Source organism: Musca autumnalis, unplaced genomic scaffold (assembly GCF_047663935.1).
Source record: "Musca autumnalis isolate F117 unplaced genomic scaffold, ASM4766393v1 scaffold_5, whole genome shotgun sequence".
Taxonomy (NCBI): domain Eukaryota; kingdom Metazoa; phylum Arthropoda; class Insecta; order Diptera; family Muscidae; genus Musca; species Musca autumnalis.
Window position 1 is genome coordinate 186,030,744 of NW_027412088.1, and position 25,907 is coordinate 186,056,650.

General features: G+C 36.7%; 1 protein-coding gene across 2 annotated transcripts in view; it reads left to right on the forward strand.

Annotated features, from left to right (window-relative positions):
• Positions 1-1,435: 1,435 nt before the first annotated feature.
• LOC141405487 (uncharacterized) overlaps positions 1,436-25,907 on the forward strand; it is a 36,708-nt gene continuing 12,236 nt past the window's right edge. Inside the window, exons 1-3 of one of the 2 annotated variants that reach the window (XM_073989877.1) lie at positions 1,436-1,689; positions 1,768-1,935; positions 3,303-3,600. In XM_073989877.1, coding sequence (XP_073845978.1) covers positions 1,441-1,689; positions 1,768-1,935; positions 3,303-3,470 — 585 coding nt within the window. In that variant the 5' untranslated portion in view covers positions 1,436-1,440 and the 3' untranslated portion in view covers positions 3,471-3,600. Of the gene's footprint in view, positions 1,690-1,767; positions 1,936-3,302; positions 3,601-25,907 lie in introns of those variants that run through there. The other variant, XM_073989878.1, reaches the window with a different exon arrangement.

A 25,907-nucleotide genomic window follows, 5' to 3' on the forward strand; every position in this document is an offset into this window, starting at 1 on the left:
TAAAAACCACAAAAACACTTATATTTTGATGAAAAATAGTTAAAAAACTCAAAAGTTTAACTTTGACCTTGAATTTCTCTGTAACTACCACACCGAACTTGACTACTTATAATTCGTCTGAAGGCTGATTGTGTTATCTGTCTAACAAAAAAAGAACTATGATTATATCTTTATCCGTTCAAAAGTTACAGAATTTTGACCAGGAAAAAACGATTCTGAACCACTGTGCGTCGTCGACAAAAAAAAATTTAATCTTTTTGAACTTATATTTTTTGGCAGATAGGTCAACATCCAAAGGTGAACATCCCAAACATTGGCCGCGTTACCCGAACATAAAATATTACCATCCAAAAATTTCAAAATTTATTTCCGTTACATCGAACATATCATGGCATGCCCTTTTTCCCGAAATGTCGTAACATTTGTTGAACAAATTTTCATTCTCGAAAAAGAATTGATAAAGTCTAGCGTGATTTAAAGAGATAATGTAAGTTAGACAAAAAACGTAGAACACTTTTCTAAACACCATTTTGATGGGCAATTTTTTAATTAACTATCAAACCCATTGGGCAGAACACACAGGTCTACAAACTGCAAGAAGAGGCTAAAGAGTTCTCTGATATTGCAATGACTTTTTGTGATGTCTCAAATGCTCAGGAAACTACAGCTGAAACACTTGATTACCGAAGTTCAGATTCATTAACTTGTTGAGAGTACAAGGCAGGCATGCGAACAATTGCTCCACATTCCACTTCACGACTTCGGCCTTTAAGATGAAGTTTGTGGATTTTATGTGTTCATAATTTTTGTTCCAGAGCAACAATTTTGCCTCTGGGAGTGAACCAAGCAAAGTTCTTAGCGGTTTAGAAGAGCTTGTTATCACGGCCTCAAGTCATTGGGGTCCATAATCGCAAACAGGCAAGTGATAGGGAAAAATGCCGGCATACATGTCATCTTATCTTTGATCTTCTATCACTCTGCGGTGTCAGAATATAAAACTCTACAGACAGTAATATTAATGATGCGTTGTAAAACAAATACTTATTAAATTGTCAGAAATGTTCTTTGTGAACAATATCCGGCAAATTGAAGTATGTAATTACCTAGTCAATTAGAGTGTTGACATCAATATGCTTCTGGGCTTGGTTAAATCTTACACTGCAATACAAATTTTGTTCTAAAAGGTCATGAATTCGAGATTTTGACATGATAACCAACGAGAAACTAATTAAAATTAATATTAAAAAACTGACAAAATTTAAAAAAATCAAGTATTCCACCTGTAGTTTCCTGAGCATTTGAGACATCACAAAAGTTCTTTGCAAAGCAGAGAACTCTCCACCCTCTCCTTGAAGTTTGTAGCCCTGTGTATTCTGTAAATACTTATATGAGATCATAATCCAATGGTATTGATAGTTACTTTAAAAATTGCATATCAAAATGGTGTTTCGAAAAGTTTTGAACGTATTTTGTCTAATTTATATTATCCCTTTAAATCATGCTAGACTTTATCAATTCTTTTTCGAAAATGAAAATTTGTTTGACAAATGTTCCGACATTCCGGGAAATAATGGCATTCATGATATGTTCGATTTAACCGAATTAAATATAGAATATTCGGATGGAAATGTTTATTTATCGGGTGGCTCGACCAATGATTGGGATGTTCAACCAGAGGATCGTATTGAAGTGAGTAGATTGCCTTTCTGCCAAAAAAAAAAACTAAGTTCAATAAGACTACATTTATTTTTTGCCGACGACGAATAGTCGCGCTGTGAAGTTTTCAAATATCAAAGTGGCAGTTGGCAGCCAACCGTCTACAACCTATTATCGAACGATTTTTGTCAAGATCAATACAAAGAAGGTTCTATATGGTATCAGGCTTGGTCGAAACACATACCCACCGAAGAACGGTTGTGTGTTAATCATAAGGGAGTAAGTATTGAAGAATTTCAAACGGTCTGTCTATGTATGTCGATAAGAAAATGGATGCGTAAGAAATAATACCAAATTCGTAGGTGTTTTTCAAAGTAGTTTTTTTTTTTTTTTGTTTTGAAGCAAAAGCAAAGGAAATAATATTTCGAAAACTAAATTTTGGGTGTGTTACACTAACATACATTTTCGTTTCGACACACGGTGCTCTTGAACCAAATTTAAATGAAAGGAGCTAAAACCTGGGAAGTTTTAACGGGTTATGTAACTACAATGTTCATAGATGAGAAAAATCAAAAAAAAAAAAAAATCGCCGGAGTGATTTTCAAATAAATCGCGGTCAAAGTTCACATTTTTAGGGGTTTTTAGGTTTTCACGGTTTAACTTGGAAACCGCGTGTTCTATCGTATTGAGACTAAAGAAAATGTTATAACAGTGAAAATTCTCTACAAGATTGATTTTTACGATGTCTTCGTAGTCTTTACCATTATTGAGATATAGAAGTTCAAATTAGGGCAATGGATGGCGATACAGTCACCTTCTTATATTACAATGTAGGGCACTTTAACTAACTTTAAATGAAAACCGATTACAGCAGGGAAGTTTTTGCAGATTCTGAAACAGCAATGTTTATAGATGAGAAAAATCCAAAAACAAGAAAAACATCGCTGGATAGATTTTTTAATAAATAAATCGCGATCAATGTTCACATATTTAGGTGTTTTTATAGGTTTTCACGATTTTGCTTGGAAACCGCAAGTGCTATTGAAATGGGACTAAAGAAAATGTTGTGGCTGTAAAAATTCTCTACAAGATTGGCTGATTGATATTTTCCTAGGTTTTGCCATTTTTAAGATATACATTTTCAGATCAAATTTTCAGGTATTTTTCTTAGGTCTTCAGGATTTAGCTTGAAAACTGCAATTCCTTTCGAAATGGAATTAAAGAATATGTTGTAGCTGTGAAAATTCTCTACAAGATTGGCTTTCATAATTTTTTCCCAGGTTGTACCATTTTTGAGATATATGTATAAGTTTAAGTTGGGAAATTGCAGTGCTGACATGGTTTTATAACGAGGCGATACATTCAATCCATTGTCCTAATTCCAACGTCTATAACTCAATAACGGTAGAACCTATGAGTATATCATAAAAATCAATCTTCTAGAGAATTTTCATAGCTACAACATTTGCTTTAGTCTCATTTCGATGCGACTTGCGGTTTCCAAGCAAAATTGTGAAAACCTAACAAACCTTTTAAAGTGGCAACTCGAATCGCAATTTATTTAAAAAGTGCTGCGACGATTTTTTTCATAAACAGGCTGTAAATCTCTTTGGAGAATAAAATAACTTTTGTTTTTGTGTTTTCAGCTGACATATCATTACATTCCGTATTCGTTAAACGTTATAAATGATGCTCCACTTATGCCTGAGGGCCGCCATAAAATTGTAATCACATTTACGGCTTATGAAAATGGTATTGCTAAGCGACCAAATTCAATATGTTTCCAAATTGTTGGCGAATTTTTAAAGATATAAAAAGTAAACAATGAAGAAGGAGAAATATATTAATAATTTATATACATATGTGGAATTTTAAATAAAATTGTTTAAAGGACAAAAGAGCCTCTAATCATGGATTTTGTAACAATCAGGACAATAAATAAAAATTTCGTGCGGAATTTTTTCCCAAAGTCCGCAATTGTTTTATTTCTATATTCATGTCCAAAAAGAAAATATTTTTGTCAATTCGGCGTGAATATTCCATGATTAAGTGATTATATACAATATTTAAAAAAATATTCGCTCGATTTTTTACAAAATTATGTTCACAAATTAAGAAGATAAAAAGTTTTTGTAGGCGTCTTTATACAAAAATAATTTCACAATTTAAGGAGAAAAAAAAGTCGAAAATATTTTTGAAAAAAAAATCGGCTATTTTTCACAAAAATATTTTCACAATTTAGGAATGTAAAAAGTTTTTGCAAAAATATTCAAATACTTTCTGAAAAACGAAAAGCGCAACAGGAGAAATTATATAAAAACCAGAGGATTGTATTGATCTGAGTAGATCACCTTTCTGCCAAAAAATCTAAGTTCAAAAATATTAAATTTTTTTGTCGACGACGACTGGGCTCAGAAAAAAAGGCCTCTCTACCATATGTCCCAAACATATTTTGCAGCAAACATATATTTGTTTGCAAGCAGTCCCAAACATAACACGTGTTTGTGTCCTGCAAACAAATTTTATGTTTGGGTGCAAACAAATACAAACCCTAAAGCACACAAAAAAAACAAACACATGCACCAGTGGCCGATTTTTGAGAGCAAGGGAGCGTAAATGTCAATGTGAAACACGTTGAAATGTATGCTCACTTGCTCTCAGCTCTCACCTTTATAAATTGTGGTGTTTTATTGAAAGGCATAGAAAAAAAGCAGAAGCACAACAGACACATAGATAGACACAGACAAAAGACTTTAATAAAAGAAAACAAGTGAGCAAAGGCTATAGTCGGGACGGGGCCGACCATGTGATACCCTACACCACTACCCCTGTGCATAAGCTTTTCACTGGTAAACATTTCTTTTAGGGAATATAATCCGACTACCACCAAAAATAATATGCCTCTTTCTTTCTGGGACCCCCATAAGCAACTAAACTTTCGTGATCGTCCGATCAAAATTACGACCTGTAGCTTGATTGCAAAAAATAGAAGAATTGGATGCATTACCGACTATTGTGGTATCTCCCTTGTTTGACCACCTTCGCCAACCTGCTTTACACCAATGTAAAGGTAATATTTTCTTCTTCCATTGACAGGTTTTGCCGCTGGAATACCCCTTCTAGAAGCCAATATATTCACAAAGAATAAAACTTTGAATTTGTCTCCAAATGAGTTTTTCCCCATTCCGACCCCTAAATATTATCCGACTATCACCAAAATCAATAGGCTTCTTCCTCTGTGGGACCCGCATCAACTCCCAACTGACTGACGATCCGATCAAAATTGCGACCTGTAGCGTGATTACAAACAAATCGGGAAATGGGAAGCATTACCGACTATTGCGATATCTCTGTTGTTTGAGCAGCTACGACAACTTACTTTACATCGTTGTAAAGGTGATATTTTCTACTTTCCTTGCCAGGTTTTACTTTTGATATACCTCTTAAAGAAACAGAGATATTGGCTTTGAAATAAAACGTAGACCTTTTCTCCAAATAAGTTTTTGCCCATTCCGAACCCTAAATATTATCCGACCATCATTAAAATCAGTAAGCTTCTTCCTCTGTGGGACCCCCATTAACCCCCAAAATTTCGTGACGATCCGATCAAAATTGCGACCTGTAGCGTGATTACAAACAAATCGGAAAATGGGATGCATTACCGACTATTGCGATATCTCTGTTGTTTGAGCAACTACGACAACTTACTTTACATCGTTGTAAAGGTGATATTTTCCACTTTCCTTGCCAGGTTTTACTTTTGATATACCTCTTAAAGAAACAGAGATATTGGCTTTGAAATAAAACGTAGACCTTTTCACCAAATAAGTTTTTGCCCATTCCGAACCCTAAATATTATCCGACCATCATTAAAATCAGTAAGCTTCTTCCTCTGTGGGACCCCCCATTAACCCCTAAAATTTCGTGACGATCCGATCAAAATTGCAACCTGTGGCGTGATTACAAAATAATCGGAAAATGGGATGCATTATCGACTATTGCCATATCTCTGCTATTTGACCACCTACGACAACCTAATTTACATCGCTGGAAGGGTGATATTTTCTACTTTCCTGGCCAGGTTTTGCTTTTGATATACCTCTTAAAGAAACAGAGATATTGGCTTTGAAATAAAACGTTGACCTTTCTCCAAATAAGTGTTTGCCCATTCCGACCCGTGAATATTATCCGACCATCACCAAAATCAATAGGCATCTTCACCTGTGAGACCCCCATTAACCCCCAAAATTTCGTGACGATCCGATCAAAATTGCGACCTGTAGTGTGATTACAAAAAAATCGGAAAATGGGATACATTATCGACTATTGCCATATCTCTGCTATTTGACCACCTACGACAACCTACTTTACATCGTTGTAAAGGTGATATTTTCTACTTTCCTTGCCAGGTTTTACTTTTGATATACCTCTTAAAGAAACAGAGATATTGGCTTTGAAATAAAACGTAGACCTTTTCTCCAAATAAGTTTTTGCCCATTCCGAACCCTAAATATTATCCGACCATCACCAAAATCAATATGCTTCTTCACCTGTGAGACCCTCATTAACCCTCAAATTTTCGTGACGATCCGATCAAAATTGCGACCTGTAGCGTGATTTCCAAAAAATAGAAAAATGGGATGCATTACCGACTATTGCGATATCTCCGTTATTTGGTTACCTACGCCGACCTAGTTTGCATCACTGTAAAGACGGTAGGTTTTACTTTCATAGTCAGGCTTTGCTTTTGGAAAATTTTCAACCAAAGCTGTGATATTCGTCAATATAATTAAAATCGCAAAAATTAAAATTGGGGTTTTATTTTCTACTATTGTGATATCTGCGTTGTTTGATCACCTACGAGCACCTACTTTACATCATTAGAAAGGCGATATTTTCTGCTTTCATTGTCATTGCTTTTGGTATACCCCATATGGAAGCTGAGATATTCGCTTTGGAAAAAAACGTTGTCTTTTTATCCACCTAAGTTTTTTGCCCTTTCCGACCCCTAAATATTATCCGACCATCACCAAAATCAATAGGCTTCTTCCCCTCCGGGATCCCCATCAACATCCAAAATTTCGTGACGATCCGATCAAAATTGCGACCTGTAGCGTGATTACAAGGTTTAGATGGACAGACGGACAGACGGACAGACGGACGGACTGACGGACACACATAGCCAGATCGACTCAGCTCGTCGAGACATTCATTTTGGTATATATAAGTATGGGTCTACGACCATTATTTCGATGCGTTACAAACTTTTTGGCCAAAACCAACTTATAATACCCTCCCCACATAGTGGTGTAGGGTATAAAAAGCATTAAGTTCGGCCGGGCCGAACTTTTCATACCCTCCACCATAAAATATTCTGAACTAAAATGGAATAATTACTTTTCATTCCTGTCCCCAACTTTAAGTGGGTACGTTAAAATGTCAGATAATGTTTATGTACATTTATGCTTCATTCGGGAGGCCCTTTTTTATGGTGCCTACATCTAACTATGTATGTTGACAATTTTTGGTGGGCTAGAAATTGGGAGGTACTGTTATATAGAAGTTATAATAAAACATGGACCCATGTTGACAGTTTTTGATGGGAGCCTTTAATGTCAAATAACTCCTAATTCGGTTAAAAAATTTAGCTAGAATTCTCAAAATATCGAAAATCGGTACATAACGTGGGAACTTCAAATGTCATTAACAGCTAGTTCGGAGGTATCTGGGCTATACGAAAATATGAACTTAAATGAACCGTTATATGGGGGCTATACCAAACCGTGGACCTATGTCCACAAGTTTTGTCATATAAGTTTATTGACATTTAAGAACTTTAAATTGCAAATTATAGCTACATCGGTCTGAAAATGTAGCTACAAACGTCAAAACACCGCAAATCGGGGGTACCGTTATATGGGGGCTATACCAAAACGTGGACCTATGTCCACAAGTTTGGTTATATAAGTTTATTGACATTTAAGAACCCAAAATGTCAAGTTATAGCTAAATCGGTCTGAAAATGTAGCTAAAAACGTCAAAATACCGTAAATCGGGGGGTACCGTTATATGGGGGCTATACCGAAACGTGGACCTATGTCCACAACTTTTGTTATATAAGTTTATTGATACTTAAGAACCCTAAATGTCAAATTATAGCTACATCGGTCTGAAAATGTAGCTAAAAACGTCAAAATACCGTAAATCGGGGGTACCGTTATATGGGGGCTATACCAAAACGTGGACCTATGTCCACAAGTTTGGTTATATAAGTTTATTGACACTTAAGAACCCTAAGTGTCAAAATATAGCTAAATCGGTCTGAAAATGTAGCTAAAACTGTCAAAATACCGTAAATCGGGGGGTACCGTTATATGGGGGCTATACCGAAACGTGGACCTATGTCCACAACTTTTGTTATATAAGATTATTGACATTTAAAAATACTAAGTGTCAAATTATAGCTACATCGGTCTGAAAATGTAGCTAAAAACGTCAAAATACCGTAAATCGGGGGGCACCGTTATATGGGGGCTATACCAAACCGTGGACCTATGTACACAAGTTTTGTCATATAAGTTTATTGACATTTAAGAACTTTAAATGTCAAATTATAGCTACATCGGTCTGAAAATGTAGCTACAAACGTCAAAACACCGCAAATCGGGGGTACCGTTATATGGGGGCTATACCAAAACGTGGACCTATGTCCACAACTTTTGTTATATAAGTTTATTGACATTTAAGAACCCTAAATGTCAAATTATAGCTACATCGGTCTGAAAATGTAGCTAAAAACGTCAAAATACCGTAAATCGGGGGGCACCGTTATATGGGGGCTATACCAAACCGTGGACCTATGTCCACAAGTTTTGTCATATAAGTTTATTGACATTTAAGAACTTTAAATGTCAAATTATAGCTACATCGGTCTGAAAATGTAGCTACAAACGTCAAAACACCGCAAATCGGGGGTACCGTTATATGGGGGCTATACCAAACCGTGGACCTATGTCCACAAGTTTTGTCATATAAGTTTATTAATACTTAAGAACCCAAAATGTCAAGTTATAGCTAAATCGGTCTGAAAATGTAGCTAAAAACGTCAAAATACCGCAAATCGGGGGGTACCGTTATATGGGGGCTATACCAAAAAGTGGACCTATGTCCACAAGTTTTGTTATATATGTTTATTGACACTTAAGAACCCTAAATGTCAAATTATAGCCAAATCGGTCTGAAAATGTAGCTAAAAACGTCAAAATACCGTAAATCGGGGGGCACCGTTATATGGGGGCTATACCAAAACGGGGACCTATGTCCACAACTTCTAATTTATAAGTTTATTAGCACTTAAGAACTCTAAATGTCAAATTATAGCCAAATCGGTCTGAAAATGTAGCTCAAAACGTCAAAATACCGTAAATCGGGGGGTACCGTTATATGGGGGCTATACCAAAACGTGGACCTATGTCCACAACTTTTGTTATATAAGTTTATTGATACTTAAGAACCCAAAATGTCAAGTTATAGCTAAATCGGTCTGAAAATGTAGCTAAAAACGTCAAAATACCGCAAATCGGGGGGTACCGTTATATGGGGGCTATACCAAAACGGGGACCTATGTCCACAACTTTTGTCATATAAGTTTATTGACACTTAAGAACCCTAAATGTTAAATTATAGCTACATCGGTCTGAAAATGTAGCTCAAAACGTCAAAATACCGTAAATCGGGGGGTACCGTTATATGGGGGCTATACCAAAACGTGGACCTATGTCCACAACTTTTGTTATATAAGTTTATTGATACTTAAGAACCCAAAATGTCAAGTTATAGCTAAATCGGTCTAAAAATGTAGCTGAAAACGTCAAAATACCGTAAATCGGGGGGTACCGTTATATGGGGGCTATACCAAAAAGTGGACCTATATCCACAAGTTTTGTTATATATGTTTATTGACACTTAAGAGCCCTAAATGTCAAATTATAGCTACATCGGTCTGAAAATGTAGCTATGTCCACAACTTTTGTTGTATAAGTTTATTGATACTTAAGAACCCAAAATGTCAAGTTATAGCTACATCGGTCTGAAAATGTAGCTAAAAACGTCAAAATACCGTAAATCGGGGGGCACCGTTATATGGGGGCTATACCAAAACGGGGACCTATGTCCACAACTTTTGTCATATAAGTTTATTGACACTTAAGAACCCTAAATGTTAAATTATAGCTACATCGGTCTGAAAATGTAGCTAAAAACGTCAAAATACCGTAAATTGGGGGGTACCGTTATATGGGGGCTATAGCAAAACGTGGACCGATATATCCCATCTTCGAACTTGATCTTCCGACGGCTAAAAAAATGGTATTCCCAAATTTTCAGTGAAATCGGTCAACAAATGCGACCTGTATGTTGCGAACGGACGGACGGACGGACATGCATAAATCGACTCAGAAAGTGATTCTATGTATATCCCTAGAAGGAACATACAAATGCACTAACACATAATACCCCTTACCACATAGTGGTGTAGGGTATAAAAATAGTTGATGTAGCGCGAAAAAAAATTATCCTTTTTTTTCTGAAATGGAATATTAAATAATTGACAATATTCGTGATATATAAAATTGAAATTTGTTTGTACGTTTGTTTGTTTGTTTGTTTGTGCCTTATAGACTCGAAAACCGCTGAACAGATCTTACTGAAATGTATGGGCTTGGAATGAAAATAGGCTATATCATTTTTTGAAATTTCGCGTTGATCTGGAGATATAGCATCGAAACCGGAGGTACCTCCAAAAAATTTAGATTTTGTATGCAAATATCTTTAGAACTATTGCAGATACAATCTCCAAATTTTTTATGTGTGACGGAATTTGATGTAGAAATAAATTTACCAAACTATATGTAAATAGGTTCAGATTTGGATATAGCTCCCACATACATATATTTTCGACCGATTTCCTTATTTGATGTACCAAACATGCTATTTATGTCCAATTTCAATGAAATTAGGAATGTGTGACGGAAATTGGTCTGGAAATAAAAGTGCCAAATTATATCAAAATCGGTTCAGATTTGGATATAGCTCCAATATTTATATTCGGCCGATTTTGCTCATTTGATGCACCAAACACGCTATATATGTCCAATTTCGCTGAAATTTTAAATGTCTGACGGCATTTGTCCTAGAAATAAATGTGGTAAATTATATCGAGATTGGTTCAGATTTGGATATAGCCCCATATACATACATATATTTTCGGCCAATTTCCTTAATTTATGCACCAAACACGCTGTAGATGTCCAATTTCGCGGAAACTGAGAATGTGTGATGGATATTGGCCTAGAAATATATGTGCCCATTTATATCGAAATCGGTTCAGATTTGGATGTAACTCCCATATATATTTTCGGCAGATTTTCCGCATTTGATGCACCAAACACGCAAATTCGCTGAAATTTGGAATGTGTTACAGAACTTGGTCTAGAAATAAATGTGCCAAATTATATCGAAATCGGTTCAGATTTGGATATAGCTCCAATATATATATTCGGCCGATTTTGCTCATTTTATGCACCAAACACGCTATATATGTCCAATTTCGCTGAAATTTGGAGGGTCTGACGGAAATTGTTCTAGAAATAAATGTGGTAAATTATATCTAGATCGGTTCAGATTTGAATATAGCGCCCATATATATTTTCGGCCGATTTCCTGTTTTTTATGCACCAAGCACGCTACATATGTCCAATTTCCCTGAAATTTGGAATGCGTTACGGGATTTGGTCTAGACATAAATGTGCCAAATTATATCGAGATCGGTTCAGATTTGGATATAGCTCCAATATATATATTCGGCCGATTTTGCTCATTTTATGCACCAAACTCGCTATATATGTCCAATTTCCCTGAAATTTGGAATGCGTTACGGGATTTGGTCTAGACATAAATGTGCCAAATTATATCGAAATCGGTTCAGATTTGGATATTGCTCTTATATATATTTTCGGCCGACTTTGTGTATTTGATGCATCAAACAAGCTATATGTGTCGAATGTCGCTGAAATTTTGGATGTCTGACGGAATTTGTTCCAAAAAAAATGTACCAAATTATATCGAGACCGGTTCAGATTTGGAAACTTGGAAAGCGTGACGGAATTCGTTCTAGAAATAAATGGGACAAATTATATCGAAATCGGTTAAGATTTGAATATAGCTCCCATATATATTTTCGGCTGATTTTCTGTATTTTATGCACAAAACACGATATGTATGTTCAATTTCAATGAAATTTGGAATGTGAGACGGGATTTGGTCTAAAAATAAATTTGACGAATTATATCGAGAGCGGTTCATATAGGAATATAGCTACCCATATATATTTTCGGTCGATTTCATGTTTTTGTTACGTATGTATGTTCAATTTCAATGAAATTGTGAAGACTTAGCAGTCAGTAAAAGTCATCATTATTTACAGAAGTACTTATAGTCGGGAAGGAATTGAACAAGGCTACAGCTATTAAGTATCATGTCTTTGAGAGACTTCTTAAGATTTGTGTTTTATTATGATATATATTAGGAATACTTATAGGCCGGAAGGCTTTCGGAGGAGTATTACCTCCTGAAACATACAAAAATACCATAGTAGCTCCATAACAACCCTGAATAGGTATATAACGCCTTCATATCTCCTATTCGTTAAAATATTAAAAACGTTAAAATAATCATGTCATTCCATTATATTTTATCGTAGTCGGGGCAGCAAAGCGCACCGGGTTTAGCTAGTTTTAAATAAAACACAGATACAATTTTGATTTTTATACCCTACACCACTATGTGGGGAGGGTATTATAAGTTGGTTTTGGCCAAAAAGTTTGTAACGCATCGAAATAATGGTCGTAGACCCATACTTATATATACCAAAATGAATGTCTCGACGAGCTGAGTCGATCTGGCTATGTGTGTCCGTCCGTCAGTCCGTCCGTCCGTCCGTCTGTCCGTCTGTCCATCTAAACCTTGTAATCACGCTACAGGTCGCAATTTTGATCGGATCGTCACGAAATTTTGGATGTTGATGGGGATCCCGGAGGGAAAGAAGCCTATTGATTTTGGTGATGGTCGGATAATATTTAGGGGTCGGAAAGGGCAAAAAACTTAGGTGGATAAAAAGACAACGTTTTTTTCCAAAGCGAATATCTCAGCTTCCATATGGGGTATACCAAAAGCAAAACCTGACAATGAAAGCAGAAAATATCGCCTTTCTAATGATGTAAAGTAGGTGCTCGTAGGTGATCAAACAACGCAGATATCACAATAGTAGAAAATAAAACCCCAATTTTAAATTTTGCGATTTTAATTATATTGACGAATATCACAGCTTTGGTTGAAAATTTTCCAAAAGCAAAGCCTGACTATGAAAGTAAAACCTACCGTCTTTACAATGATGCAAACTAGGTCGGCGTAGGTAACCAAATAACGGAGATATCGCAATAGTCGGTAATGCATCCCATTTTTCTATTTTTTGGAAATCACGCTACAGGTCGCAATTTTGATCGGATCGTCACGAAAATTTGAGGGTTAATGGGGGTCTCACAGGTGAAGAAGCCTATTGATTTTGGTGATGGTCGGATAATATTTAGGGGTCGGAATGGGCAAACACTTATTTGAAGAAAAGTCAATATTTTATTTCAAAGCTAATATCTCTGTTTCTTTAAGAGGTATATCAAAAGCAAAACCTGGCCAGGAAAGTAGAAAATATCACCTTTACAACGATGTAAAGTAGGTTGTCGTAGGTGGTCAAATAGCAGAGATATGGCAATAGTCGATAATGCATCCCATTTTCCGATTTTTTTGTAATCACGCTACAGGTCGCAATTTTGATCGGATCGTCACGAAATTTTGGGGGTTAATGGGGGTCTCACATGTGAAGATGCCTATTGATTTTGGTGATGGTCGGATAATATTCAGGGGTCGGAATGGGCAAACACTTATTTGGAGAAAGGTCAACGTTTTATTTCAAAGCCAATATCTCTGTTTCTTTAAGAGGTATATCAAAAGTAAAACCTGGCAAGGAAAGTAGAAAATATCACCCTTCCAGCGATGTAAATTAGGTTGTCGTAGGTGGTCAAATAGCAGAGATATGGCAATAGTCGATAATGCATCCCATTTTCCGATTATTTTGTAATCACGCCACAGGTTGCAATTTTGATCGGATCGTCACGAAATTTTAGAGGTTAATGGGGGTCCCACAGAGGAAGAAGCTTACTGGTTTTAATGATGGTCGGATAATATTTAGGGTTCGGAATGGGCAAAAACTTATTTGGAGAAAAGGTCTACGTTTTATTTCAAAGCCAATATCTCTGTTTCTTTAAGAGGTATATCAAAAGTAAAACCTGGCAAGGAAAGTAGAAAATATCACCTTTACAACGATGTAAAGTAGGTTGTCGTAGGTGGTCAAATAGCAGAGATATGGCAATAGTCGATAATGCATCCCCATTTTCGATTATTTTGTAATCACGCCACAGGTTGCAATTTTGATCGGATCGTCACGAAATTTTAGGGGTTAATGGGGGTCCCACAGAGGAAGAAGCTTACTGATTTTAATGATGGTCGGATAATATTTAGGGTTCGGAATGGGCAAAAACTTATTTGGAGAAAAGGTCTACGTTTTATTTCAAAGCCAATATCTCTGTTTCTTTAAGAGGTATATCAAAAGTAAAACCTGGCAAGGAAAGTAGAAAATATCACCCTTCCAGCGATGTAAATTAGGTTGTCGTAGGTGGTCAAATAGCAGAGATATGGCAATAGTCGATAATGTATCCCATTTTCCGATTTTTTTGTAATCACGCTACAGAACGCAATTTTGATCGGATCGTCACGAAATTTTGGGGGTTAATGGGGGTCTCACAGGTGAAGATGCCTATTGATTTTGGTGATGGTCGGATAATATTCAGGGGTCGGAATGGGCAAACACTTATTTGGAGAAAGGTCAACGTTTTATTTTAAAGCCAATATCTCTGTTTCTTTAAGAGGTATATCAAAAGTAAAACCTGGCAAGGAAAGTAGAAAATATCACCCTTCCAGCGATGTAAAGTAGGTTGTCGTAGGTGGTCAAATAGCAGAGATATGGCAATAGTCGATAATGCATCCCATTTTCCGATTATTTTGTAATCACGCCACAGGTTGCAATTTTGATCGGATCGTCACGAAATTTTAGGGGTTAATGGGGGTCCCACAGAGGAAGAAACTTACTGATTTTAATGATGGTCGGATAATATTTAGGGTTCGGAATGGGCAAAAACTTATTTGGAGAAAAGGTCTACGTTTTATTTCAAAGCCAATATCTCTGTTTCTTTAAGAGGTATATCAAAAGTAAAACCTTGCAAGGAAAGTAGAAAATATCACCTTTACAACGATGTAAAGTAAGTTGTCGTAGCTGCTCAAACAACAGAGATATCGCAATAGTCGGTAATGCATCCCATTTTCCGATTTGTTTGTAATCACGCTACAGGTCGCAATTTTGATCGGATCGTCACGAATTTTTTGGGAGTTGATGCGGGTCCCACAGAGGAAGAAGCCTATTGATTTTGGTGATAGTCGGATAATATTTAGGGGTCGGAATGGGGGAAAACTCATTTGGAGACAAATTCAAAGTTTTATTCTTTGTGAATATATTGGCTTCTAGAAGGGGTATTCCAGCGGCAAAACCTGTCAATGGAAGAAGAAAATATTACCTTTACATTGGTGTAAAGCAGGTTGGCGAAGGTGGTCAAACAAGGGAGATACCACAATAGTCGGTAATGCATCCAATTCTTCTATTTTTTGCAATCAAGCTACAGGTCGTAATTTTGATCGGACGGTCACGAAAGTTTAGTTGCTTATGGGGGTCCCAGAAAGAAAGAGGCATATTATTTTTGGTGGTAGTCGGATTATATTCCCTAAAAGAAATGTTTACCAGTGAAAAGCTTATGCACAGGGGTAGTGGTGTAGGGTATCACATGGTCGGCCCCGTCCCGACTATAGCCTTTGCTCACTTGTTTTTCAATAGCTTTTTCAACAAAAAACTTTTTATGTCTTTATCAATCGCTCGAAGTATAAAGAAAAAACTTCAATGAGAAGTTTTTCTTTGGCAACCTCACACAACGCAGACGAAGTGTTTGCAAAACAAAGCAAACCTTCCTTTACTGTTATGTGTCGTTGATTTTCAATGAAGACAACACAACAAAATGTTGTTGTAGCTTTTTCTAGCCATAACCAACCATACACAAACTGTTTTTCTCAAATAGAATAGTTTTCCTCAAATAGAAAATTGGTGGCGTTTTTAGTCTTCCCTGCCTTACCCCTTGGCGAACAATGCCAAACATTCTCCACTAATAAATTTGTTGTTTTAAGGGGTTAACCCTAGTTGTGCAGGCCAAAAAAACTAATTTTTCATGTTTTTTTTTTTTTTTTTCAAAGAAACTACCAATATTTTTGGTAGATATTTTTGTACCGAAAGAGCACATCTTGAACTACTTCTGGAATTTTTGTTGTTGAAAAACCTTGCTTAGTCTTGTGGTAAATGGATACCTGCGAAACCGTTTTTTATAAAAGCGGTTTGCGGTGCCAACGATAGCTCGAAAACGGGTGGGCCGATCTTCGTATATTTTTATGGGCGTTTTATGAACCTAATAATCTTGTCTTTAAGCGAAACCGAATTTTAAAAAAATCGATTTAAAAAATTGTGAGCTGTCAAAGTCAAAATTTCTAATTTTAACGAAAAAAATTGACAGTTCTTTGTGAAAATCCGGGCAAAAAAATTTAAAAAAAAATCTGTCTCGCTTAAAGACAAGCTTTTTTTATGTGTACAATAAGCTCACCAAACCATATGAACATCGGTCGATTCGTTTTCGAGCTATCGTTTGCAACGACTTCAAAATGCCGTTTCGAGAAAAACGCGTTTAAAGTTCCACGCTACATACAAATCGTAATAAATTGTTCCCTTCCAATGCTCATATTTCACGCAATTTCGCTTCGATCGTGTTGGCATACTCTAAACTGCCTGCACGGTACCCTTGAATCAAATTTAAATGGAAGGTGCTTACACCTGGGAAGTTTTTGCGAATGCTGAAACTACAATGTTCATAGATGAGAAAAATCAAAAAACAAAAAAAAAAATCGACGGAGCGCTTTTTAAATAAATCGTGATTCAAGTTGACATTTTTAGGGGTTCTTTAGGTTTTTGCGATTTTGCTTGGAAACCGCAAGTCCTATCAAAATGGGAATAAAGAAAATAATGTAGCTATCAAAATTCTCTACAACATTGACCTTAATGATATTTTCGTAGGTTTTACAATTTTGGAGATATAGAAGTTGAAATTGGGACAATTCAAATTCAATTCAATTCTTCGTCTCCTTATAAAACAATGTCATGACTGCAATTTCCCAACTTAAACTTATATATCCAAAAAAATGGTGCAACCTAGGAAAAATTGAGCCAGTCTTGTAGAGAATTTTCACAGCTATAAGATTTTCTCAGGTCCCATGCCGATAAGACTTGCCGTATTCAAGCAAAATCGCGAAACCCTAACAAAAAAAGCCTAAAAATGTAAACTAAGCTTCTTTATCTCAAAATGGTACAGCCTGAGAACAAATAATAAACGTCAATCCTGCAGAGAATTTTCACAACTACAACATTTACATTTACCATTTCGATTGGACTTGCGGTTTCCAACCAAAATCGTGAAAACCTAAAAAACACCTAAAAATGTGAATTTTGACCTCAATTTATTTAAAAATCCCTACAGCGATTTATTCTTGTTTTCGGATTTTTCTCATCTATGAGAATTGCTGTTTCAGAATTCACAAAAACTTCCCCTGTGTAAGCGATCTCATTTTGATAGGACTTGCGGTTTCTAAGCAAAATCGTGAAAACCTAAAGAACCCCTAAAAATGTCAACTTGAATCGCAATTTATTTAAAAACGCTCCGGCGATTTTTTTTTTTGTTTTTTAATTTTTCTCATCTATGAACATTGTAGTTTCAGTATCCGCAAAAACTTCCCAGGTGTAAGCACCTTCCATTTAAATTTGATTCAAGAGCACCGTGCCTGTTCTTCAAAATAAGCCAATAATATTTTTTTCGATTTTTTGAAAGTGGCAAGTAGAGGTAACCTCTTCAATATTAAAACAACAACAATGGGATTAAGCCAGATTATTTTGAAAAACCAAAATTGTAACAGCTATCCCAAAAAAAAAAAGAACCAACAATGTTCTAAAACACAGACATTTAAAAAAAAAAAATCGTGAAACTTTATTATATCGTAAAGTCAACAGAATGAGGTTATGTCCGGAACAAGATATCGTGCAGATGGCTGCCGCGGCTTTGCTGGCACACACGCGATCTTTTAATTAAATTTTCAATGACCGTTTTGCATAAATGCTGCGGTATTTCATTAATGCAGCGTCCAATTTCCTCTTTTAAGGCTTGAGTCGTCGTCGACCTATAAACCACTACCTTGAAAAAACCCCAAAGAAAAAAATCTAATGGTGTTAAATCGCATGATCTAGGCGCCCAATTCTGGTCTCCAAAACGTGAAATAACACAACCGGGAAATTACAGATGCAGCAATTGAATTGTTTCTCTGCCTGTATGACATGTGGCGCCGCGGCGTATTGTTAAAACCACATGCCCTCCAATTGAACTTTGTATGCATGAAGATGCAAATCTTTCGTCAAAATTCGCTGCATAGTGGACTTGGAGTAACCAATTTGCTGAGCTCGGTGTCGAATAGAAGTTTATGGAGTTTGAGTAACGTCATCACGTGCAGCTGCAATATTTTCGGTCGATGGAAGGCGCGTTGTTGTCTTTACATCACTAACAGACCCAGCTTCGGCAAATTTATCCATTAATCTCTTTACAGTTAACTCTTTTGGAGCATTATTGTCACTCCAAATCAGTGCCAAACAGCCATTTGTCGCTGGTTACGAAGATTTTCGGCAATTCACACCAGGGATGGAAAATTCAGTACAATAGTACTTTTTTCAGTACCATTACACTACAAAAAGTACCGAAGTACCCCCGCGACCAATTTAGTACCATTTCACATACTCTAGCCCCCCCCCCGTTGACAAGTTTTATGTGAAACTAAAAATGCAAAATTCACACATTGCTTCTAAGATTGACATTTTTAAAAATCTGGGAATTTACCACATATAAACCTACATTGATCATTTTTTCTTCGTGGATCTCTTCCACCCATTGAGATTCCGAGTCCAGTCACTACAGTAAAAGACTTCACTTCGAGCGGTATCGTAGTACCTTCGAATCTTAGAACCTGCAATACCTCTTCTATGGGGGCTATATTAGTGCTGGCAAACTATCGATAGTTCGACTATCGTTTAGGTTTCTGACGTAAAACAAAGTTTACAATTAGTCTGTTCCAGAACTGCCAGAATCTACTAATTTTTACTATTTTTTTCCGATAACATAAGGGAAAAAATGTTATCGTAGTAAAATATAGTAGCTTCTTGCAGGTTCTGGAACAGAGCAAATGTCTACATCAAAACGTGGACTGATGAATCCATTTTCAATACGAAACATCCTAGGAGAAATATAAGCCTTTGTTGTTGTTGTTTTTTACTGAATAATTTAATTTAATTTTTTCCATGGCACAATTACCAAGGTAGTGGTATCACACCAGCTGTTCGAATGTGGAGTGTCAAATCCCTTTATAAAAAACAAGTGAGCCAAGGCTATAGTCGGGTGGGTGCGACTATGTGATACCCTACACCACTACTCCTGTGCATAAGCTTTTGACTGGTAAAATTCAAAATATTAAAATTGGGATAGCTTAGCGTCTTTGCTCTGAACGTCTTCTTTAATTCAGGTCAATTTTGTTCAAACGCATTTAAGTGCATCGTCAGTACAATTCAAATAAAAAATGGAAAAGTGGGATGTACGCCAATCATCAATAGGCTTCTTTCTCTGTGAGACCCCCATCAACGCCCTAAACTTTCGTGACCCCAAATTTCCGACCTGTAGTGCGATTGCACTACAAGGGAAAAGGGGATCCATTACCGACTATTGTGATATTTCTGTTGTTTGACCACCTATGACAACCTACTTCACATCGTTGTAAAGGTGATATTTTCTACTTTCATCGTTGTAAAGGTGATATTTTCTACTTTCATTAGCAGGTTTTGCTTTTGATATACCCCATATAGAATCGGAGATATTTGCTTTGAAATAAAGTATTGACTTTTTCTCCAAATAAGTTTTTTGCCCATTCCGACCCCTGAATATTGTCCGACCATCACCAAAATCAATAGGCTTCTTCCCCTCCGGGACCTTCATCAACACCCAAAATTTGGTGATGATCGGACTAAAATTGCGACCTGTAGCGGGATTACAAGGTTTAGATGGTCAGACGAACGGACCGACACACATAGCCAGATCGACTCAGCTCGTCGAGACATTCATTTTGGTATATATAAGTATGGGTCTACGACCATTATTTCGATGCGTTACAAACTTTTTGGTCAAAACCAACTTATAATACCCTTCCCACATAGTGGTGTAAGGTAAAATTATTTTTGTTGTAATTTCCCCAACAACATAAAGAAAGTTTTGATATAACATTTTCAAAATTTTACGATGCCACTACCTTGGTAAATGTGCCATGACTTTTTCTTAAAAATAATTATAAAAATGTACCTTTTAAATGAAAAAAGTACCATTTTAGTACTTTTTGAAATTTTTAATTTTCCATCCCTGATTCACACACATACGATTCAACGCAAAGAAAGAGCGTGCGTGAGAGAGATCAAATGTTTTGATTTGTTTTTGTTTTGTAGCTTGCGTGCATACAATCTTACTAACACACTGTCATAAATTGCCATTCACATTTGTGGCCGACAAATTAAGTGGCCGACTATTGGTGCACTTACCCCATTAAGTTTATCGAATACGGAATGCAACGACATGTCAGCTGAAAACACAAAAACAAAAGTTATTGTATTCTCCACAGAGATTTAATATCCATCAATACTTACTCCCCTATGATTAACACATACCCGCCCTGCAAGCAAAAACTATCGCGGAGGTGACTTTGGCATGTCGCCCAGGGCGATGAAAACAGTCGCGGCGATCGTCGCAGAAGTCACCCTGAAGTAACCTCCGTTGTGAAGACATGAGCCACGCTGGCTTGTCGTCTTGGAAGTCACTCCAGCGACACTTCCAGAAGATCATTTCCGCCATAGTTCTTGAAATTAAAAAAATATTTTTATACCCTCCACCATATGGAGGGTATAATTAAATTTGTCATTCCGTTTGTAACACATCGAAATATTCGTCGGAGACCCTATAAAGTATATATATTATTGATCAGCATAAAATTCTATGTCGATTTGACCATGTCCGTCTGTCCGTCCGTCCGTCCGTCTGTCTGTCTGTTGAAATCAAGATACAGCTCGCAATTTTAAAGATAGAGAGTCAAAATTTGGTACAGAAGTTTTTATTACTTGCAGGATGGTTGGTATTGAAAATGGGATATATCGGTCCACGTTTTGATATAGCCCCCATAGAACGGTACCTCCCGATTTTCGGTATTTTTAAGTTTTTAGCTTCATTATCCTACCAAAATGGCTGAAATTTGGAACGTAGTCTTCTTTAGGGGTAAAAAACTTTCCCCCAGAATTTTGTCGGTATCGGTCCACACCTTTATATAGCCCCCATAGAACGGTACCTCCCGATTTTCGGTATTTTTAAGGTTTTAGCTTCATTATCCTACCAAAATGGCTGAAATTTGGTACGTAGTCTTCTTTAGGTGTATAAAACTTTCCCCCAGAATTTTGTCGGTATCGGTCCACACCTTTATATAGCCTCCATAGAACGGTACCTCCCGATTTTCGGTATTTTAAAGGTTTTAGCTTCATTATCACACCGAAATGGCTGAAATTTGGTACTTAGTATACGTTGGTGGTATAAAACTTCCCCCAGAACTTTGTCGGTATCGGTCCATGCCTTCATATAGCCCCCATAGAACGGTACCTCCCGATTTTCGGTATTTTGAACGCTTTGGCCTCAATATTCCACCGAAATGGCTGAAATTTGGTATTTAGACTTTGTTGGGGGTGCTCAAACTTCCCCCTTAAATTTGTCGGTATAGGTCCACGCCTTCATATAGCCCCCATAGAACGGTACCTCCCGATTTTGGTAATACTGAAGATTGTGACGTCAATATCCAACCGAAATGGCTGAAATTTGTTATTTCGTCTTCCTAGAGTTATAAAATATTCCAGAAGAGTATTATCAGTATAGGTCCACATCTTCCTATATTCCCATAGAAGCGTACTTCTTGACTTTCGGTACTTTTTAAGTTTTAGTCACATTCTCTTACCGAAATATAGGAAATTTGGTATTTAGTCTTCTTTGAGCCTAAAAACTTTCCCTCAGAAATTTGTCGGTTTAGATCGACATTTTGAAATAGCCCCCATAGAATGGTGCCTCACATTGTTTTACTAAAATTGCTGAAATTTAGTATTAACCCCCTGTTTTTGTAAGTTATTTTTGTTCGTTCGTCTATATTCGTAATAAATTTGGCATCCATAGCTCAGCCCACACATGACATACAGACTTAATTTTTCATAGATTAGTTCCATATAAAGTTACGAATTCTCATTTAAAAATCAGCGCTCTACATTTGCACTAAGGCGAGTAAATCGATCTACAAAATTTGACAGTTCGTGTGAGAAGAATAAAAATGTTTACAAAAACTGGGGGTAAGTCTTCTTCATACACGAAAGGAAACTAATTATACCATTTTACTTCAGTACAACTTGTGGTGGAGGGTGTAACAAGTTCGGCCCGGCCGAACTTAACGCCGTTCTTACTTGTTTTTCTATTTATTTGTATTTAATTTTTTTTAATTTGTTTATTTTATTTGTATTTAATTTTTTTTATTTATGTTTTTTATTTTTATTTATTTTTTTACTTCTCTTTTAGAGAAATTATTCTTTGCAATTTCCGCCGCCTACATTAATATTGTCATTTTAAAAATGTGATGTTTTGTTGCCTGACTTGGGACGCGAACCCAGACCTTCAGAATACAAAGCGAGTATGCTTACCACTGCACCACCGTCTCATATAATCATCAGATAGAAAATGTTCTATATTTGTTCAAATGTGTTGTATCATTAAATAAATGTAAACAATCGCCTTGGAAGTCACTCCGAAGTGTCGGCATAACCGATAAAAGGTAGTCACAATAAGGCTATAGAAATTGTTTGTGTAATTCATCAACGATCTTTCTTGGCGTGTCTCCGGAGTGACCTCTTAGGCGAGGGAGTGCGAAACTCACTTCCAATTGCTGGCAGGGCGTTCATCGGTGGATATGTATTTAGACCAAATCTGATACCAAATAAAAGCTTCATTGTATTGCTCTCGACAAAAATCTTTCCATAACACTGTGACACAAAATGGAACTCAAAGTCTGGGGGGGTGGAAAATTTCTTTTGATTATGAAAGCCCTTGATGAGTATATTAAGAACCCAAAAGGAAATTTTCGCCATAGGTCAAGTTTCTGAGATATCGCGCGATGAAGTTTTTGATGTTTTCCCTATAATACTTGGAAAAATGGCTCCATATCTCGGTTTGGCGTTATTGTAGCTTCATTTTAAGGTGACATGTCTTCAGTCAAATCGATTGGCGAATCTTTTTGTAGAACATTTCATTCTTCTAACTCAATGCCTTTCATGTCCTTTTCGTCCTAAAACAGTTAGGTGATTAAAATTGATTGTTTTGTTTTATTTTTGTTTGTTATTATCAAATTCCCATATACACTTTCTACAAAACATTGATATATAGGGGTTTTTTTTAGGCTAGATAGAACTTTAAATTGTAAAAAGTAACACAAACAAATAAATTTTGATGAAACTTTTTTTTATTTGTTTCAGTATACTCTGACAAATCATCATGAATAGACTCACGCTTGAACAACGCTACGAAATTATCCAAATTTACTTTGAAAATCAGCCGTCGATTCGCGCAACTTATAGACGACTTCGTCATTTGTATGGCGTACATAATCGTCCATCTGAACAAGACATTCGTCGAAGCAAATAAGCAAAATTGCAGCATATGGAGTGAGACCAATCCACAAGAGACCCTACAGACTCCATTACATCCAGAACAAGTGAGCAAAGGCTATAGTCGGGACGGGGCCGACCATGTGATACCCTACACCACTACCCCTGTGCATAAGCTTTTCACTGGTAAACATTTCTTTTAGGGAATATAATCCGACTACCACCAAAAATAATATGCCTCTTTCTTTCTGGGACCCCCATAAGCAACTAAACTTTCGTGACCGTCCGATCAAAATTACGACCTGTAGCTTGATTGCAAAAAATAGAAGAATTGGATGCATTACCGACTATTGTGGTATCTCCCTTGTTTGACCACCTTCGCCAACCTGCTTTACACCAATGTAAAGGTAATATTTTCTTCTTCCATTGACAGGTTTTGCCGCTGGAATACCCCTTCTAGAAGCTAATATATTCACAAAGAATAAAACTTTGAATTTGTCTCCAAATGAGTTTTTCCCCATTCCTAAATATTATCCGACTATCACCAAAATCAATAGGCTTCTTCCTCTGTGGGACCCGCATCAACCCCCAAAAAATTCGTGACGATCCGATCAAAATTGCGACCTGTAGCGTGATTACAAAATAATCGGAAAATGGGATGCATTACCGACTATTGCGATATCTCTGTTGTTTGAGCAGCTACGACAACTTACTTTACATCGTTGTAAAGGTGATATTTTCTACTTTCCTTGCCAGGTTTTACTTTTGATATACCTCTTAAAGAAACAGAGATATTGGCTTTGAAATAAAACGTAGACCTTTTCTCCAAATAAGTTTTTGCCCATTCCGAACCCTAAATATTATCCGACCATCCTTAAAATCAGTAAGCTTCTTCCTCTGTGGGACCCCCATTAACCCCTAAAATTTCGTGACGATCCGATCAAAATTGCAATCTGTGGCGTGATTACAAAATAATCGGAAAATGGGATGCATTATCGACTATTGCCATATCTCTGCTATTTGACCACCTACGACAACCTAATTTACATCGCTGGAAGGGTGATATTTTCTACTTTCCTTGCCAGTTTTGGTTTTGATATACCTCTTAAAGAAACAGAGATATTAGCTTTGAAATAAAATATTGACTTTTCTTCAAATAAGTGTTTGCCCATTCCGACCCCTAAATATTATCCGACCATCACCAAAATCAATAGGCTTCTTCACCTGTGAGACCCCCATTAACCCTCAAATTTTCGTGACGATCCGATCAAAATTGCGACCTGTAGCGTGATTTCCAAAAAATAGAAAAATGGGATGCATTACCGACTATTGCGATATCTCCGTTATTTGGTTACCTACGCCGACCTAGTTTGCATCATTGTAAAGACGGTAGGTTTTACTTTCATAGTCAGGCTTTGCTTTTGGAAAATTTTCAACCAAAGCTGTGATATTCGTCAATATAATTAAAATCGCAAAAATTAAAATTGGGGTTTTATTTTCTACTATTGTGATATCTGCGTTGTTTGATCACCTACGAGCACCTACTTTACATCATTAGAAAGGCGATATTTTCTGCTTTCATTGTCAGGTTTTGCTTTTGGTATACCCCATATGGAAGCTGAGATATTCGCTTTGGAAAAAAAACGTTGTCTTTTTATCCACCTAAGTTTTTTGCCCTTTCCGACCCCTAAATATTATCCGACCATCACCAAAATCAATAGGCTTCTTCCCCTCCGGGATCCCCATCAACGTCCAAAATTTCGTGACGATCCGATCAAAATTGCGACCTGTAGCGTGATTACAAGGTTTAGATGGACAGACGGACAGACGGACAGACGGACGGACGGACGGACACACATAGCCAGATCGACTCAGCTCGTCGAGACATTCATTTTGGTATATATAAGTATGGGTCTACGACCATTATTTCGATGCGTTACAAACTTTTTGGCCAAAACCAACTTATAATACCCTCCCCACATAGTGGTGTAGGGTATAAAAATGCACCGTATGGTGCGGTTTTCACGCTGGTGGCATCATCGGACCTTATTTCTTCAAAAATGAGGCCGCAGCTCGCGTTACGGTCAATGGAGATCGTTACCGCACCATGATCAATGATTTTTTGTTTGAAAATATGGATGACATTGATCCGGAGGAGATGTGGTTTCAACAGGATGGCGCA